Consider the following 17,779-nt stretch of genomic DNA (forward strand, 5'->3'; position numbering starts at 1 on the left):
TGTGGCACACCCTGAGTCCTTGGAATAGGGGGGGCTGAGATGCACCGACTGCTTTTTGACCAGTTCCTGAGGCTGCCAGGCGCCTCTCCAGCTAAGCCTCTGCTCCTCCCCCTGGAATAACTTCGCTCTGCAACAAGCAGGTCCCTCCTCCTCCTCCTCGTCTCGACATCTGGGCTGGGAGTTGCTTTTCCCCTCGCTGGATTAACCTGAATACGCCCTGGGTGCATTTCTGGTTTACCTCCCTCCCTCCGCTCCCTGCATCCTCCTCCACCAGTGGCAAGATTCTCATCTCTCCTGGTCCCACTGGGCTGCGTCCCTGTTTTCATTGACATGAGAAAAATTAGAGACTGCGCGAGGAGCGTCTTGGGCCGTATCTTCCCGACTTTGTCTATTGCGCCCAGTGATGTTCTTTGCTCTCAGAAGGAAGGAAATGTTGCTCATTTTTCAAGTCTTTGGGTGTGTGTGTGTGTGTGTTTTAACCTTATGTGGAGCCAGTCAGAAAGGTCTCCTCTAAAGCAAACATGCTAGAGATAAGGGCTTTTTCTTGGTGATGGTTTAACGTCTCATTCATGAATTTAATTCAGTGGTTCATGAATTTAACTTATTTTCCCCCCTCGGGTCGCCTGGCACTCTCTGCCAGCTGATTTCTGTTCTCCCTGCCTTGGTGCTTGTGGTGTTCTGGGTTCTTCTGGGCGATACTAGGCATGGGCTGGCGGGTGAGGGCAGGCCCTGGCATTGGGGGGGCTGAAGAGGTGGCCCTGGAGACCCGCTGGGTGCCTTCCGGTGCTCTGAATTCACGAGGTTGGCCTTTGGGGGTCTGCTTTGGGCAAGCCTCTCCCCCCCCCCAAGTCAGGCCCTGCGGCAGCTCGGCTTCGTGAGGCTACGACCCTCCTGGGTGTTCTGCTTGCGTGCGCGTGTTGGTGAGGCTGCTTCCAAGTTAATTTGAATCGAATTTATAAGGAACACTCTGTGAGTCAGCGTGGGCACTTTATTAAAATCCAGATGGGCAGCCGCTACCCGCCCCGCCGCCCCCCCGCCCCGCCACTTTCTCTCCAGCAGTTCGTGATTACATCAAACGAAGGCAGGGGGAAATAACCAAATTAGTTGGCGTGATTAGATCCCACACCTCCTCTGTCCTCCCTCAAGCTGCTTCATTTATGAAGCAGGCTTTGGCAACCTGGTGCCCCCTGGGCGCTTCGCTCCCTATCCGGAGACCTTCAGCGTCTGAGGCTGGTAAGAGCCGCAGTCCAAGACACCTGGAGGGCAGCAGGTTAGCAAAGGCTGGTTTCAGCAGCTCTGATTTGCTCCTGATGCATGCTCTGGGGAAGGGGGTAGCCTCCCTCCCCAACGCTCAGGAGGCCTTTATTGATCAGCAACAGGAGGCTGGGAGCATGCACAGCTCACCTGCCCGGCTCTCCCGCCACCCGGCTCAGGTGTGCCCACCGGCTCTGGCCCGCTATTCCTCCAGGGACTCCGTGGCGCACGGCCGAGAGTGGCAACGTGCGCCTCCTGGCCGCGCGCTTGATTCCAGCAGGACCCGGGAGGTGCCAGAGCGGGAGGGCTGTTTTGTGGGCACTTTCCGCTTCCAAGTATCCAGATGGAGCCGTTTTGAATTCCAGAGAGACCAAAGCGCGGCTTTAATTGCTTCGCGGAAGCAGGGCCTTAATTTAAACCGTGTCCTGCCAGAGAGCGTTAATCGCCCGGACTTTCCCCTTTTTGTTAGCTTGTTAAAGAGCCTGCCTTAAATATGCAGTTCAGCAGCCGGCTTTCTTTCGATTCAGCATTAATTCCGCCCCGCTCCTCACGTATTAATGATCGCAGCTCTCCCTCTGCCCCTGAATGTATTAGCAAAAAAAAAAAAAAAGCCCTCCGTATTTCTCGCGCACACTGTTGGTGCTGCTGGAAGGCCAAACCCCGCACCCGCTGCCTCCCACTTTGGGGCTGCGGTTACCTTTCCCCTGCAGTGCAGCTGAGTTAATCGCAGGGTTAAAACGGACCAAACACTGTCATTGGTACTTAGCATTCACTCCCGCTGGCCCCCTCGGGGGAGCACACGGTTTCTGTATTGACAGGGGAAATTTTAGCCTCTCTGTGTGCAATAGCTGTTTCCCAACAATTCTGGCTGTTTATCGTGCTTTGAACTGCCAGGAGTAAGGAGAAGCAAGCGAGTTTTCTATTACACAGAATCTGGCTTCGGAGGGAGCAAGGCAGTGGGGGGGGGGGGGCAAATAAGCAGCTCTACAGAGTTGCCAGTTGTCTTCGTCCACGGAGATTTCTTGGCAGGGATACTGGAATGGCTTGCCGGTTCCTGCTCCAGGTGGATCACGTTTGGTCAAAACTCTCCACTATGACCTGTTCATTTTGGGGGGCCCTGCATGGCATAGCTCATAGCTTCTCTGAGTTATTCAAGCCCCTTCGCCACGGCAAGGCTGCTTCTTGGGAGAAAAGCAATGACAAACCTAGACAGCATCTTAAAAAGCAGAGACATCACCTTGCCAACAAAGGTCCATATAGTGAAAGCTCTGGTTTTCCCAGTAGTGATGTATGGAAGTGAGAGCTGGACCATAAAGAAGGCTGATCGCCAAAGAATTGATGCTTTTGAATTATGGTGCTGGAGGAAACTCTTGAGAGTCCCATGGACTGCAAGAAGATCAAACCTCTCCATTCTGAGCCCTGAGTGCTCACTGGAAGGACAGATCCTGAAGCTGAGGCTCCAAGACTTTGGCTACCTCATGAGAAGAGAAAACTCCCTGGAAAAGACCATGATGCTGGGAAAGATGGAGGGCACAAGGAGAAGGGGACGACAGAGGACGAGATGGTGGGACACTGTTCTCGAAGAAACCAGCATGAGTTTGACCAAACTGTGGGAGGCAGTGGAAGACAGAGGTGCCTGGCGTGCTCTGGTCCAGGGGGTCACAAAGAGTCAGACATGACTAAACGAATAAACAACAAAGCAACAACAACACAGAGTTGCCAAGCTGGGGTAGGGAGCGCATCTTTGATCGTCATCATTGCGACCCCGTGTCCCCAAAAGAATCTGACTTTGGGCATAAGGCGAGGAGTGCTTTGGAGCAGAGGGCCCAAACCAACAGATTCGAGTTACTAAAAAAAAAAAAGAAGAAAAGGAGGAGATTATGGCAGAACCTTAGGGAGAAATTCTGGAGGGTAGGAGCCATTCGCCCTCCCCCTTTGTTGCCATATCTTGAAGAGCAAAGAAGAGGACAGCCTGAGCCACTGCCAGCCCGGGACGGGGAAAGAGGTGCACACAGGGCTGCCACTGCCGTTCCCACATGCCTCTTTCCCCAACTCAGGTTGGCAGCAGCCTTGGCATGCAGAACAGCCTAAGTCTGAGCCCCCCCCCCAGCAAAAAACATTTCCTTTAAAATGTAAAAATCTTCCCTGATGGGCATGTTGGCCCCACAAAAGAGGACACGTCTGGGTTTTTCCAGATGTATGGCAACTCTCCTGTTGGAGGGCCATGGATGCTTTAGTTGAGATTCCTGCATTGCAGGAGCTGGGCTAGAGGTCTCTTCTGACTCTACAATTCTGTGATTCTGTTGCATGCACCTTTCAGCAGGAGCTGCACCTTAGACCTTCTTTCTGCATGTGACGCCAATGTGCTCCACTCTCTCTGAGCTGTGACCCCTTCCCACTTTGTATCCTGTCTGTCACATTGGCTTTTACGGAGCCTGTGCAGCTGAAAGAAATCTGTTGCGCTACTAATTCAAGACACACCTTGCAGAACTTTTCTGCAGGTTGCCAGGCAGGCTCCAAACCCAAAGACTCCCCCCCCCCAGTGGTTCATAATTAGTACCGGGGGGGGGGACCACACACCCCACATCGATGAAAGCCTCCTCTGTTCATTAGAGCAGCTGTTTCTCCTTTGATCACCCATCAGTGGGCTGTTGAAGAACAAGCAGACGGCTTCAGTGAACAGAGGAGACCTTGACTGTCCTCTTGCATGTCGGAGTATATATAGATATATCTAAAACGTACTTTATCAAACAAACATTATGGGTGTGAATGTAATCGTCAAAGTGTCGATAGTGCGCATATTAGTTTATGTCCTTTGATGTTCAGTGTTGAGTTTTATAGGGAATCTTAACACATAGAAAAGTTATTTGCAGAGGGTGTATACACACACAATACAGTTCCCCAGCCTTCCTCAGCCTGGTGCCCTCCAGAACTCTTTGCCCCTGTCACTATTTTTGGGCAGGATTCAGCCACAACCTGGCAAATCCAGGCTGCACAACTGAAGCCAACTTGAAAGCTCTTGAGAAACAAAGCGACTCCCCGGAAGATTTCCTTCTTTTTCTGGGAAGGGAAAGGACAGCAGAACACTCCGGGAATGAGGATCGGACACTTCCTTTGATGCTGGCTGTGGCTGATGGGAGCTGTAGTCCAAAGTATCTCAAGAGCACCAGGTTGGGGAAGGCTGCTTTCGTCAGCAAAGAGCAATTACCTCGAGCCAGTGAGCCAAGCCACTTGCAACACCCCACCTGGAGTCCCGTGTCCATTTCTAGGCATTGAAGACATAAGAAGGATATTGACAATCTGGAAGGTGTGCAGACAGAGCAAGGAGACAAAGGATGGTCAGGGGTCTGGAAACCAAGCCTGATGAGGAACAGTTGAGGGAGTCAGGTATGTTTAGCCCAGAGAAGAGGAGACCGAGAGCTGTCATGAGAGCCATCTTTAAATATTTTAAGGACAGAGCAAGCTTGTTTTCCACTGCTCTAGAGGGGAGGACCCAAACCAATGGATGAAAGTGACAAGGAAGGAAGTTCTGACTAAATATCAGGAGGAACTTTCTGATGGTAAGATCTGTTTGACAGTGGAACAGTCTCCTTTGGTAGGTTGTAGACTGTCAGGAGTGGGTGCAGGAGCCAGGCCCTGTGACCAATAAGGTAAAGGTAAAGGTACCCCTGCCCGTACGGGCAAGTCGTGTCCGACTCTAGGGTTGTGCGCCCATCTCACTTAAGAGGCCGGGGGCCAGCGCTGTCCGGAGACACTTCCGGGTCACGTGGCCAGCGTGACGAAGCTGCTCTAGCGAGCCACCACCAATGCAGCACACGGAAACGCCGTTTACCTTCCCACTATAAAGCGGTACCTATTTATCTACTTGCACTTAAGGGTGCTTTTGAACTGCTAGGTGGGCAGGAGCTGGGACCGAAAGACGGGAGCGCACCTCACCGCGGGGATTCGAACCGCCGACCATGCGATCGGCAAGCCCTAGGCGCTGAGGTTTTACCCACAGCGCCACCCATGTCCCTTGTCCTGTGACCAGTAGGGCCTTCCTAAGTTTGTTCTGAAGAGGCAAGGCATGGCTGCACAGCTGAGGCTGATTGGTAACTCACAGCACCTGGTGGCAAGAGCTGGGAAGGGATATAAGGTCAGCATTTCCCTTCGACACGCTTCCAGCCTTGCTGCATTTGGCTTCTTGCTTCCTAATCCTCAGACCTTGGCTTCCTGACTCCTGGCTTCTAGATTCTCATTCCTACTGCCACCCCGCCATCTTGCCCCCGGTCCTGACGTCCTCAGCCGGGACTTCGATCACCCGTAAACCAGACCATAACATAGACTCGCCTTCCTTGGGGTTGGATGGTCTTCTGTTATGGATGCTTTAGCTGAGATTCCTGCATTGCAGGGGGTTGGACTAGATGACCCTTGGGGTCCCTTCCAACTCTAAAGTTCTATGATTCTGCGATGAGGGACAATCCCACCTCTTAGCTGTGGGAAACCTGGGCTGAGGAAGTCCCTTTTTGGCACTGCAACGGCAGCCTGCTGAGATTTCCAAAACGGAAATGTTGGGATGGCAGCTGTTCTCCATTCTTTTCAACCTTTTCATTCCTCAATGTAAGAATCTGCAGCTTTTCGGAAGAAGGGCGAACCAGCTCCCCCCTCCCCTCCCCCCTCCCAGATAATATGGGTTTTAAAAGCAAGCTGGTCAAGCACTCCCGAGGCAGGCGGTCACCTGGGGTCGGCCGTATTGTCCAGGCTGGTTGGCTAATTAGGCAGCTCCCTGCACCCAAGCGCTCTCTGCCACCGATCCGCTGCCTGCACCAGTCATTTAGCATTTAACGAGGGCTCAGATCTCGCAAGACAGCCCTGCCAGGCGGCCTTTGATGTCCGCTCATTTGCTGGCAGTGATTGTCGGCGTTTGGAGGCTGGGAGATTCTGCTGGCACCCCTGTGACAAAGGCTTTGCCTTTGAAAAGAGGCATAATGCAGATCCCTTACCAGAATGAGAAGCAAAGGGAGAGAGGCATGGTTGGCCCGTGTGGCACGATTTCCCACCAGGAAGCGGGGAGTGCTCCGTCGCAAGAGAGGCTCCTGATTCCCAAGAGGCCAGATGGAAGCTGAGTGGCCAGCAGCAGCGTTTGGCTGTGCCCATTGACCCTCTCTCTGACTCTTGAACCCCCTCCTGCCCACTGCCATGGGAGAGCAGCAGAGGCTCTGACAAAGGCCTTTGCCCTCATGGCAATGGCTCGTGTCTTGGATCACTCCTGGGAGAGAGCGGTTAAGGTGCACGGTGGAGGGAGACTGGCAACATCGCCTTGCCCAAAACATGTCCACTTGTCAGGAATGAGCCAGCTCCCAGTGAAGGTTTGCAGCCAACGGAAGAAAGCAGCCAGGAACAGAAAGAGTTAACTTTCATGCAGGATGAACAGCAACTAGTGCCAACTCCCCCGCCCCTTGGAATGCTGGGTGATAAGGGAAGGCTGAGAGCAGGTGGGAACCCAGCCAAAGCTCTCAGGAAGTTCAGACAGGCGCAAACAGAGATGGAAGTAGTTTGTCGGAAAGGGAGGAGGGGGGAGCTGATCCAATCCCTCCTCAGAGTTGCCTAAGGGGAGGGCTGAAACAAAGCAAGCAACGTAAGACGCGAAAGTTCTCCATTATCAGTAGAAACCGGAAGGGATCTTCAGAAGGGTCATCTTGACTGATGATGTCGGAGGCTGTTAGAGCCGTCTGGAGCTATCTGTTTGTTTTGACAGTAAATCATCCTTTTTAATTAACTACAATTACTGTGTTATCAAGCTGGGAACCTGGACTCCTGACACCACTTGACCGCTTTGATTGGGGAGGGGGAAAAGATAGTGGAGAAATGGACTACAGTAGGGAAGGGCAACTATTTCTCTGTTCCAAATTGTGCCTCCCACGTTAAGGTTCACTTTAAGGGGGGGGGGCAGATCAGAATTGCCACATTTTTAAAAAACAACACATTTTTATTGATTTTACATTACAAAGTACAAATAAACACACACTAGGAAAGATATATATATATATATATATATTTGCTTTCGTAGATTTTCACGGGTACAGGAATGCAGGTTTTGGTGTCCTCGGGTGTCTTCCCGTGTAAAAGTTGGGGTGTCTAGGCGACGTTTCGACGAGGTCTCACTCGTCATCTTCAGGCTGGTGCTTTCGGCTTCTTGTTACTGGAACAGAGCAGGATCTCAGTGTTTGAGTATATACACACACACACACACACACACACACACACAGAGAGAGAGAGAGAGAGATTCTTTGAATCTTGGGACTCCCCCCCATTCCCTCCAATTTAAGAACCTGCATATTCATCAGTACTCCAATGGTTAATCAAACCACATTATCCATAGTATTTTTACACTACAAGTGAACCAAGATCCTGTTCTTGTTTCCATCTGCTTACAGTGACCACTGTGACCACCACCACAGAATTGCCACATTTTGAAGCAGGGGGTTGTGGGAAAAGGGAACACAGACATGGTAGATGGGGACAGGATTCAGGAGCCTCCTTCCATCTCTTCTCCACCCCAAGTCACCTTCCCTACAAAGCTGCCATTCTACTCTGTGAAAAGCAAGAACGGTGGTGCCGTCCATCTCACACATTTGTGCATAATGCTCAGTTTGCTTTCTTCCTTTCCCCAACTCCTTGTGGCAGAAGACAGGAGCACCATCCCGGCCTCAGCCTCCCTGTCCTCTCTGTCCTTGTGCACCAGAGAACTCCCTGGGAACGGAGGGCTGCCCTGCCTCTTCCATGCCCTGAATCTGTCAAGCCGTCCTCTGCTGGCACTTTGAGGGGTGCTTGGCCCCTCTGGGCCCGTCAGCGGCTGTGACAGCCTGCGCCCCAGTTTGTGCAGCTCCAGTAAAGAGGCTGCTGGCTGCCAACATCTTGGATTTTCTTTTAAGATGAGCTTCTTGCAGATGGCAGGAGGGGGCCAATTTATGCTTAGGCTGACTTGCCACAAAAGAGCACAAACCAGCCTCACAGCTTTGTGGGGAAAGGTATTTCTTGTAATATTTTGGAACAACAAGTTGTGGGATCATGTCCAACCTTATGCCATGTCCAACCTGCTGCAACAGGACGTCTTTATAATAATAATAATACATTTATTGTCAATGTACAACTTTAAGGTACAACCTGTGTACAATGCTCTTCGTCTTTGGTTTATTTTGCTTATTAATAAAATAACATTATTATTCTTTTAAAGAAAATAAATTCTTTATCAGGGGTTTGCTTGGGGCTAGGAGGCCCCACAGAGCCCCACCTCCAGAGGAGGTTTGCAAAAGGACCTCCTGGGTGCAGGGTGCGGTTCCTGCCTCACTTTTTGTTTTTGCTGAAGGCCAGGTTTTGTGGGAATGTTCAGGGTGGCAGGAGAGGATATATTGTTTATTAATATCCTTCCTAACTTGAACCAGCAAGTTCCTTTACTTAGCAGAGTCCATTCCCCTTTACACAGCAGAAAATTAGTTGCAAACTCGAGTGAGTTTCTTAAGACAATACACAATTCCATCTGGCTTGTCCAGATTGAAATGTGTTCTAATATTTTCCTGGTAAGACCCCTTGAATCCCTCCTAAAAGAATAAAGACACCACAGTCTTATTCATAAGCAGTAAAAAGAAAGTTTACTTATGATCGGGCAGAGCACAGTGTGATCCCTGAAGGTAGGCTTAAGGCTTAAAGTTACAAACATGTACAAACAGGATTACCCCATAAGGGAGATGACCTGGGCGACTGCTTGGCTGGCAGCCAGCAGTTTAGTCCAGGAAGTTTGCAGGATGAAAGGAAGATGGGAAAGAGAGAGAGAAAGGCAGCCTTTTACCTGGACAGGTAAGGTCACGCCCACCCACTAGTCACATGCAAAGAAGGATGCTCCAGGCCAGGAGGAACAGGAAGTTTTGACTGCCTGGACCAAACGTTCCCTTGCATGTCCACTCTAGGAAAACAAGGAATGTTGTACTTGACTGCTCCCAGTGGATTACATCCCACAGGTTTGTCAAGGCAGCTGGAGACCTTTGGTGTGTCAGCTGCTTCCGTCGTGTCTTCCTGTGAGGGGGCTTTGTGTAGGGGATTTGTAGGGGCTGCATCTCAGAGGGGAAGGACCCTTTGAAGGCTTGCAGATGATTGCCCCTCACATCCTGAGGACCAACATAAGACCAAGTCACCGAGTGGTTTTTTGTGGGGTGCCTGTGAAGTAATTGTGGCCACAGGAGTGGAGCATGATTTTTTTCCATAACGTTGACCATTCCTCGACAGGGGCTTGCGGGAAAGAGTCTGGCAGGGGTGGCTGGGAGAGAGCAGGTACACCATGAGTGTCACAGATCAGCAGCAGCCTTGCCACCTCCTCTTGCCTTGTTCACAACCCTCAGAGATGGTCTGAATTTCCAGGTGCAAAATCGGGTGGTTTTTGCTGGGCTTGGGCAAGAGAGACCTTTTCAAAAAGGGCCGCAGTAGCCTTCTGCAAGGATGTGTTAGTGGGCAAAACTTCAGAATGCTAGCGGTCTTTTGTCAAAGCTGATCTTGGGGTGGGGCTGGGGGACACAGGCCTGCCAAATTATTATTATTATTATTTATTAAAGGTGCTGAGGTCCATTGCCAGATTTCCCAATCTCCTGGATTTCTGGGGAAGCTTCACGAAGAGTAACTGTTCCGCTAGATGCATTATGGAAGCAGTTAGTCTGATCAGCACACATCCCTTTGTATTATTCATTTTGATTCTAAATTCAGAGCGTCCCCCACATCCTGTCCTGGGCTTTCAGTAGAAATAGATCTTTCGCTTTGTGATGTAGCAATCAAGTACCAGAAAAGCATTTTTTCTAGCTGCTCCCACTCCTGAACACCAGGGATGGGATCATGGGCTGCATTTCCATCCCATTTTTGGGTCAGGTAGAGAGAGGCACGGTTTGTGGCTTCTGGTGGGGAGAGGGAGCTGGCAGCACTTGCAAAACATGCTAAGCAATGACTGCTGTGCACAACCACCTCCTGCAATGTAAGGGCTTCAAACCGTTGGGGGTTGAAGGCAGCTGCCCATGTTTCCAGAGTAAGGTGTTCATTTCCTGAAACCAGGGTCTTGGGCTGGTTTGAGACATGGAGAAAGAGCAGCTGCAAAAGACAAAACAGTTATCATAATTAAATAAGTTAATAACAAGAAATGAAAAACATTTCAAGAAGGCAGTTAAGGAAAGAAAAAAATGGCTCAAATTGAGGTGGTAGATGGAAGTAAATACAAAAGACTAGAGTGCTTAGGTTTGATCATTCAGAATAATGTTGTTGTTGTTTAGTCGTTTAGTCGTGTCCGACTCTTCGTGACCCCCTGGACCAGAGCACGCCAGGCACTCCTGTCTTCCACTGCCTCCCACAGTTTGGTCAAACGCATGTTGGTAGCTTCGAGAACACTGTCCAACCATCTTGTCCTCTGTCGTCCCCTTCTCCTTGTGCCCTCCATCTTTTCCAACACCAGGGTCTTTTCCAGGGAGTCTTCTCTTCTCATGAGGTGGCCAAAGTCTTGGAGCCTCAGCTTCAGGATCTGTCCTTCCAGTGGGCACTCAGATCTGATTTCCTTCAGAATGGATAGGTTTGATCTTCTTGCAGTCCATGGGACTCTCAAGAGTCTCCTCCAGCACCATAATTCAAAAGCATCAGTTCTTTGGCGATCAGCCTTCTTTATGGTCCAGCTCTCACTTCCATGTATCAGAATAATAACCACAGGTTGTTGATGGAGGGGAAGATAATTAGTTATTATGTATTTTTATGCATTTGTTTATCCTTAGTTTTAGTTTGAATTTTGGATGGAATCTTTCTGTGGATGTATGTGAAGCAAAACTCAATAAAAATTATATTAAAAAGACAAAGAGAAGCTGCCTCTGGCTTGTGTTGAGAAAGGTAGACTCGAATCTACCTTGTTTGAAAAACGCAGGACAGCTTAAAAGAAGGTCCTTCTTCAAGCCGTGCACAGTCCAACTATGGATCTCCCTTCTGTAGGAGGCAGTCATGGCCACCAACTTGCTTGACTTTAATAGAGGATTGAACAAATCCATGGAGGACAGGTCCATGGGTGGCTATCAGCCATGATGTAATTCCAATGCTCTGCCAGCAGTGCTTCTGAAGGGAAGGGAGAGGACCCTTGTGCTTGACTCCTGGTTTCTGGCTTCCCATCATGGCCATCTTGGTTGCCAGTGTGAGAAGAGGATCCTGGACCTACTGGCCTGATCCAGTAGTACTCCTTCTTATGCTCTAGGCTGAAGTCTCAAATTTTAACATACTATAGCAGACGAAGAACAACAACGTACTGAGATCCCTTCCTTAATCCCTCACGCACCTCAGAAGAGGCTGCAGGGTATCCCTCCTTTGTTGGCATCACCCTTGGGCTGCGTCCGCTGAAGCAGAAAATGTGTCCCTCAAGCAGTTTTCATTAAAAAGCATTAGCAACATTTGGCCTGCTGGGACCTCACCTGTTCTCCAAGAATCCTCAGCAGGCGCTGAGATTACATCCACAAGCTCTTTTAGTCCCCTTGTGAGCAGCTCATCAGGCCCTGGAGATTTGAATTCATCTAAAGTAGCCTGGTGTTCCCTTGCTACCTCTTTGCCTATCTTAGGCTGCAGCTCCCTCCTTATATCATTTACTCATCATTATTATCACCAGGTTGGACATTGCTTTCCTTTTGGGTGAAGACGCAGCAGTTCCACCTCTTCTCTATCACCCAATAGCACTTCTCCATCTTCTCCATGCAGAGGACCTACGACGTGCTTGTTGTTCTTCTTGCTTCGAAGATAGCCAAATAAACTTCTTTTCTAACCTTACTTGCAAGCCTGAGCTGATTCTCAGTTTTAGCCCTCCTGACCTTCTCCCTTTAACTATTGGCTACTCGTGTGTACTCCTCCTTTGTTATTTCCCCTTTCTTCCGTTTCTTATACTTACCCTTCTAAAATCTCAGCTCATCTTTAAGCTCCTTATGTAGCCACACCAGTTTCTTTAGATGAATCTCACTTTTCTTTCTTGTTTCAATTGTCTGCATTTAGAATTTCAATATTTCTCATTTTAGAAACTCCCATCCGACTTGACTCTTTGAGTATTTCTGACCATGAGATCTCACCCAACAGCTCCTTCAGCTTTTTGAGATTGGCCTTCTTAAAGTCTGGACTGCATTTCCAACTACACAGCTTTCCCTTTGCTCTGTGTCCTGAAACCCAGGAGAATACGATCACTTCCTCCCAAGTTTCTGAGCGCTTCCACTTCATCTATCAGTTCCTCCCTATTGGTGAGGACCAGGTCCAAGATAGATGATCCCCTTGTTGTTTCTTCCATCTTCTGGGAAATGAAATTGCCAGTGAGGCAACGGAGGAATTTGTCGGACCTTACATTCTTGAGTCCCAACAGATATGGAAGAAGTTGAAGTCCCCCATGATTACTATTTCTCTCCTTTTTGAATGTTTGGTGATCTGCTCTAGGAAGACATCATCCAAATTTTCAGTCTGGCCTGGCGGTCTATAGCAGACACCCACAGTAAGGTCACCGTTGTTCCTCTCTCCTACAATTTTTACCCCTATAGTCTCAATCTGCCTTCCATGCTCCAGATCATATAATGCTACTCCTCCTCCCTTCTTGTTTGTTCTATTTCCTCTGTGTAGGTTATATTTCTCAATTCCTACATTCCAGTCATGTGTCTCATCCCACCAAGTTTTAGTAATGCCTCCTAGGTCATATTTGCCATCCTGTATGAGCTCAAATTCATTGTGTTTTTCCCCCATGCTCTGTGTGTTAGTATAGAGACAACTGATACCATTTATCTCTTAATATTTCCTCACAACATGTTGGGAACCAGGCCCACCTGCACAGGTAATCTCTGTGCATTTCAGACTCTGGGGACCCTCTTTCTGCCTACCCTGAAAAGCATTGCCTGCCGTTTTGTGTGCAAAGGGAAGGGCAGTTCATTTCGTTCTCTCCCAATAGCTCGTTTTTTCAGCCTTAAGTTCATTTTTCCACATTTCAACATCTTTTCTATAAGATAAATGAATATATTTAATAATCCCTCATGAAAATTCATCAGCATTTAAATTAGAATTTCTCTTAATATGCACATGTTTGTTTGCAATTTTGCTTGATCCTATTTTGTTTAGTCTACCCAGATATTTAGAATGCTGGTTCATGTTTTAATTTGTTTTTCGTTTATTGTTGAGTTTAATTTTTTTTTTTTACGCTTTAAGTAATTGTTGTTCATTCTGTTTAAACAGCAGTGTTATTTGTCTTATCTTTTTCGTCAAGCACTTGAAAGTTTTTTGTAACAAGGTGTATGGATTTTATGAAATAAGTAAATAGGCTAACAATGTAGCTGTTTAAAACTGTTTTTATAGATAATTTTATGGTTCGTCAGGGACAGGGGAGATGCTGACAACTGTGCACTGGAGGAAGTGGGGCTGGTGTCTGACTCGGGAGAGAGGGGCAGTGATTTGTGGGGGACTGTACCGGCCAGGAGGCAAGAGCTGGAGGCAAGGGAAGCTTCACAGCTGGAGGGTGGAGTGCAGGATGGGTTGGAAGAAGAGGAGGAAGAGGCAGGTCAGGCAAATGAAGGGCTGGAGTCTTCCCCATGCTCTCCTGCACCACATTCTCCCAGAACCAGGAGGGGATTGAAAAGGGAGGAGCAGAGGCAGTTTTCAGGCAGGCATAGTCTCTGGCTGCGTGCGTGCAGCCCATTGGTAGAAGGTTCCTAAGCTGACGGAGGGGGAGTGGACCTCCTTCTGCTGCAACTGCTCCATAGAGTACAGACCTGGGAATAGCTCCCTAGACACTAAAACATGGGTAGGCAAACTAAGGCCTGGGGGCTGGATCCAGCCCATTCGCCTTCTAAATCCGGCCCGCAGACAGTCCAGGAATCAGTGTGTTTTTACATGAGTAAAATGTCTCTTTTTATTTAACATGCACCTCTGGGTTATTTGTGGGGCCTGCCTGGTTTTTTTACTTGAGTAGAATGTGTGCTTTTATTTAAAATGCATCTCTGGGTTATTTGTGGGGTATAGGTATTCGTTCATTTCCCCACAAAAAAATATAGTCCAGCCCCCCACAAGGTCTGAGGGACAGTGGACCAGTCCCCTGCTGAAAAAGTTTGCTGACCCCTGCACTAAAATGATGTGTGTGGTATCTGGAGCCATGGAAACTACTGTTAAGTGTCAGCTTTGTCCTTAAAGAGTTAACAATCTTCTGTGTGCATTCCTTTGGCTGAGGAGCACCCTTGACATTGTTTTATTCTTTTCGTAAACCACGTTGAGGTTTTTTCCCTTTACAATAAAGTGGCATATAAATTTAACGAGGCAAATAAATAAAAATAAATAATGTGCACATTTTTGCAAAGCGGGTTCCCCTAACAGAATGCATTTTTAGTTGGGAGATTTTTTTGTTTGTTTTTTAACTTGCATATGTATTTTAATGCACACTCCCCCCCCACCTCCAATGCAATTTATTTCTGCGCACTTTTGCCGGAGAACTGCATTGCAAAATGCAGGCAAGTGTGGCTTTTGAAGGATAGCTGTGCTTCACTTTGCATATTGGTTCAAGAAGAGTGAACACGGTGGCTTCTCATTAAAATGCAAACAAAACCCAATGCCTCTCCCTCCCCCTGCCCACATTTTGTACCAATTGCCTACGTTTGCTCAGCAACATCTCTCTCCTCTCTCTCTTCCCCTTGACAGAAATGTATGCGGCTTAACCCTGATGTCCCCGTCTGGGTCTCCAAGCAGCGCATCCTCTGCACCTTGAACCACAGCCTGAAGGACGTGCTGAACTATGGCCTCTTCCAGCCAGCCTTCAACGGCAGGGCTGGGAAGTTCCTGGATGAAGAGCGGCTGTTGAGAGAGTACCCTCTGAACCCGGACACCCCGGTCCCTTACCTGGAGGTAACGACCTGGAGGCCTGCCTCGTTTTCCGTAGCTACAACCCCCAGCCCCACTTGGGCCTGCCTTGGGGCATGGGGGCCATGTTGAGCTGAGGTGGAATGGAAACAATGGGGGCATTCCTTCTCTAGAGACCAAGCTTCTGAATGGCATGGGGATTGCCAGCCTTTGCTCACTGGTGGAGGAAGAGGGGGCGGGTGGAGCAAACTGCACTGCCTCCCGGAGGAGTACAGGATCAGGTTCAAGGTGCTGGTTTTAACCATCGATTTCCTAGAATCTTAGAGTTGGAAGGGACTCAAAGGTAATCTAATCCAACCCCCTGCATGCAGGAATTTCAGCTAGATTTATTTCTATTTATTGCAATGTATGGGCTAGAAAAGTGCCCCAGTGGTCAGAATCTTCCACTAAGAAGTCGTGCCACAACCCCAGACCTTCCCTTGACTTGTGAACTCAGCCACTGTGATCCACGTGATGGTCACCTCCAGGCTTGATTGTTGTAACTCACTCTACATGGGGCTGCCCTTGAGACTGACCCAGAAACTCCAGCGGGTGCAGAATGCCACAGCGAGACTTCTTATGGGGTCCTTGCTGTGGGATCACATTCACCCAGTACTATACCAGCTGCACTGGCTCCTGGTGGAGTACATGGTCAGGTTTAAGGTGCTGGTTTTGACCTTTAAAGCCCTATATGGCCTAGGACCCTCGTACCTATGGGACTGCCTCTCCTGGTATGTCCCACGGAGGACCTTATGGTCTTCAAACAAAAACATCTTGGAGGTCCCGGGCCACAGGGAGGTTAGGCTGGCCTCAACCAGAGCCAGGGCTTTTTCGGCTGTGGCCCCGATCTGGTGGAACACTGTGTCACAAGAGATCAGGGCCCTGCGGGACTTGACATCTTTCCGCAGGGCCTGCAAGACGGAACTGTTCCACCAGGCCTTTGGCCAAGGCACAGTCTGACCCCCTCTCTCCTTCTGTAATCTTCGTAGAACTCTAACCCGATGGTTGCCATCCTGTTCTCCACTGGGAGCCAGTGCAGCTGGTATGGCATCGGGTGAATGTGATCCTGTGGTGAGGACCCCGTAAGGAGTCTTGCTGTAGCATTCTGCACCTGCTGGAGTTTCTGGGTCAGTCTCAAGGGCAGCCTCACATAGAGTGAGTTACAATAATCAAGTTTGGAGATTTCCGTCGCGTGGATCACAGTGGCTGAGTCCATGAGTCAAGGGAAGCTTTGGGGTTGTGGCACGACTTCTTAGTGGAAGATTCTGGCCACTGGGGCACATTTCTAGCCCATACATGGCAACAAATAGAAATAAATCTAGCTGAGATTCCTGCATTGCAGGGGTTTGGACTAGATGACCCCTGGGTGCCTTCCAACTCTAAGATTCTATGATTCTAGGAAATCGATGGTTGACCTCGTTGCTGTACCGGAGGTCAGGCTGGGTGCTCTCAGTAACCACTTACTTGGACCTCAAAGATCTATTAAAATCCCATTTAGAAATACTGGCTTAGCATTTAATTCTTGCAGCAGAGGCACCGCGGGTCACCTTTGCCCATCTTGGCTGGGGGCTCCCTGGCCTGTGATCTTTTGCCTCCAAAAGCAGCTGCACTGTGTGGTCTAAATGTAGATGTGTGGGATGCATCTGGTGCCTTGGCACCTGACAAATGTTGCCACCCCAATCAGATTTGGGCATGAAATATACGCGGAGTTGAGAGTGGATTTCATGCTCTTTATTCAGCTCATAGTGGTGAGGAGTAATGGAAGTTCCCCCAAAATGTCTGCTTTATATACAGTGGTACCTCTGGTTACGTACTTAATTTGTTCTGGAGGTCCGTTCTTAACCTGAAACTGTTCTTAATCTGAAGCACCACTTTAGCTAATGAGACCTCCTGCTGCCACCGTGCCGCTGCCGCACGATTTCTGTTCTCATCCTGAAGCAAAGCTCTTAACCCGAGGTAATATTTCTGGGTTAGCGGAGTCTATAACCTGAAGTGCATGTAACCCGAGGTACCACTGTACATTATTTACACAATAGGCCCCATGTGATTGGCTAATTCTGGGATTCTCCACTAGGCCAATCACTTCCGGATTCACTTCCACCTGGAGCTGGATTGGGTGGCTCCTGTGGACCAATCAGACTGCTGCATTCTGAATCCTATTGTTCTAGGACCAATCAGACTGCTGCATTTTGGATCCTATTCAACTCAGTACATAACAGGGGGATTGCAGCCGTTTCCCACCAATTTAACGCAGGCACCCCCCACTTTTGTTTCCCCATATCTTCCCTGCTCCCCAAATCCCTTTCCGAAAGCAGATGCTGCAGGAACTTCTCTGCAAGCCTCAGGTATGGGGTGGGGGCTAATGTTAGGCATGTCTTTTAGCAAAAGAGATCAACGATTTCACACCAGAGTCCCTCAAGAGCTCCTCAGTGAATGCCAAGCGGGCCCAGCAGCCTGCTCCTTCTCTGATTTGTCAGTTAGTTCTAAAATGCCAACCTTTGCCACCTCTTCTTCAGGTGCGCTGCTTCGAAAACAATGAATCACCACCGAGCTAAATTTAGGAAAGGGAGGGAGGGAGGAGAAGAGCTGGATGGGTTTTTGTGCTTGGAAAATGGGAAGGACGGACTGATGCCAGCCA

At 49.0% G+C, this 17,779-nt stretch overlaps 1 protein-coding gene across 8 annotated transcripts in view; it reads left to right on the forward strand.

Moving 5' to 3' along the window:
- SHANK3 (SH3 and multiple ankyrin repeat domains 3) overlaps window positions 1–17,779 on the forward strand; it is a 436,398-nt gene that overhangs the window by 142,356 nt on the left and 276,263 nt on the right. For all 8 annotated transcript variants that reach the window (XR_014172130.1, XR_014172131.1, XM_081926705.1 and 5 more), the window contains exon 3: window positions 14,944–15,147. Coding sequence is in view for 6 of the 8 variants with exons in the window: in XM_081926705.1 (XP_081782831.1) it covers window positions 14,944–15,147 (204 nt within the window). In the remaining 2 variants the exon portion in view is untranslated. The remainder of the gene's footprint in view (window positions 1–14,943; window positions 15,148–17,779) is intronic.

This window comes from Podarcis melisellensis (assembly GCF_964234715.1).
Source record: "Podarcis melisellensis genome assembly, chromosome: 10".
NCBI classification, from domain to species: domain Eukaryota; kingdom Metazoa; phylum Chordata; class Lepidosauria; order Squamata; family Lacertidae; genus Podarcis; species Podarcis melisellensis.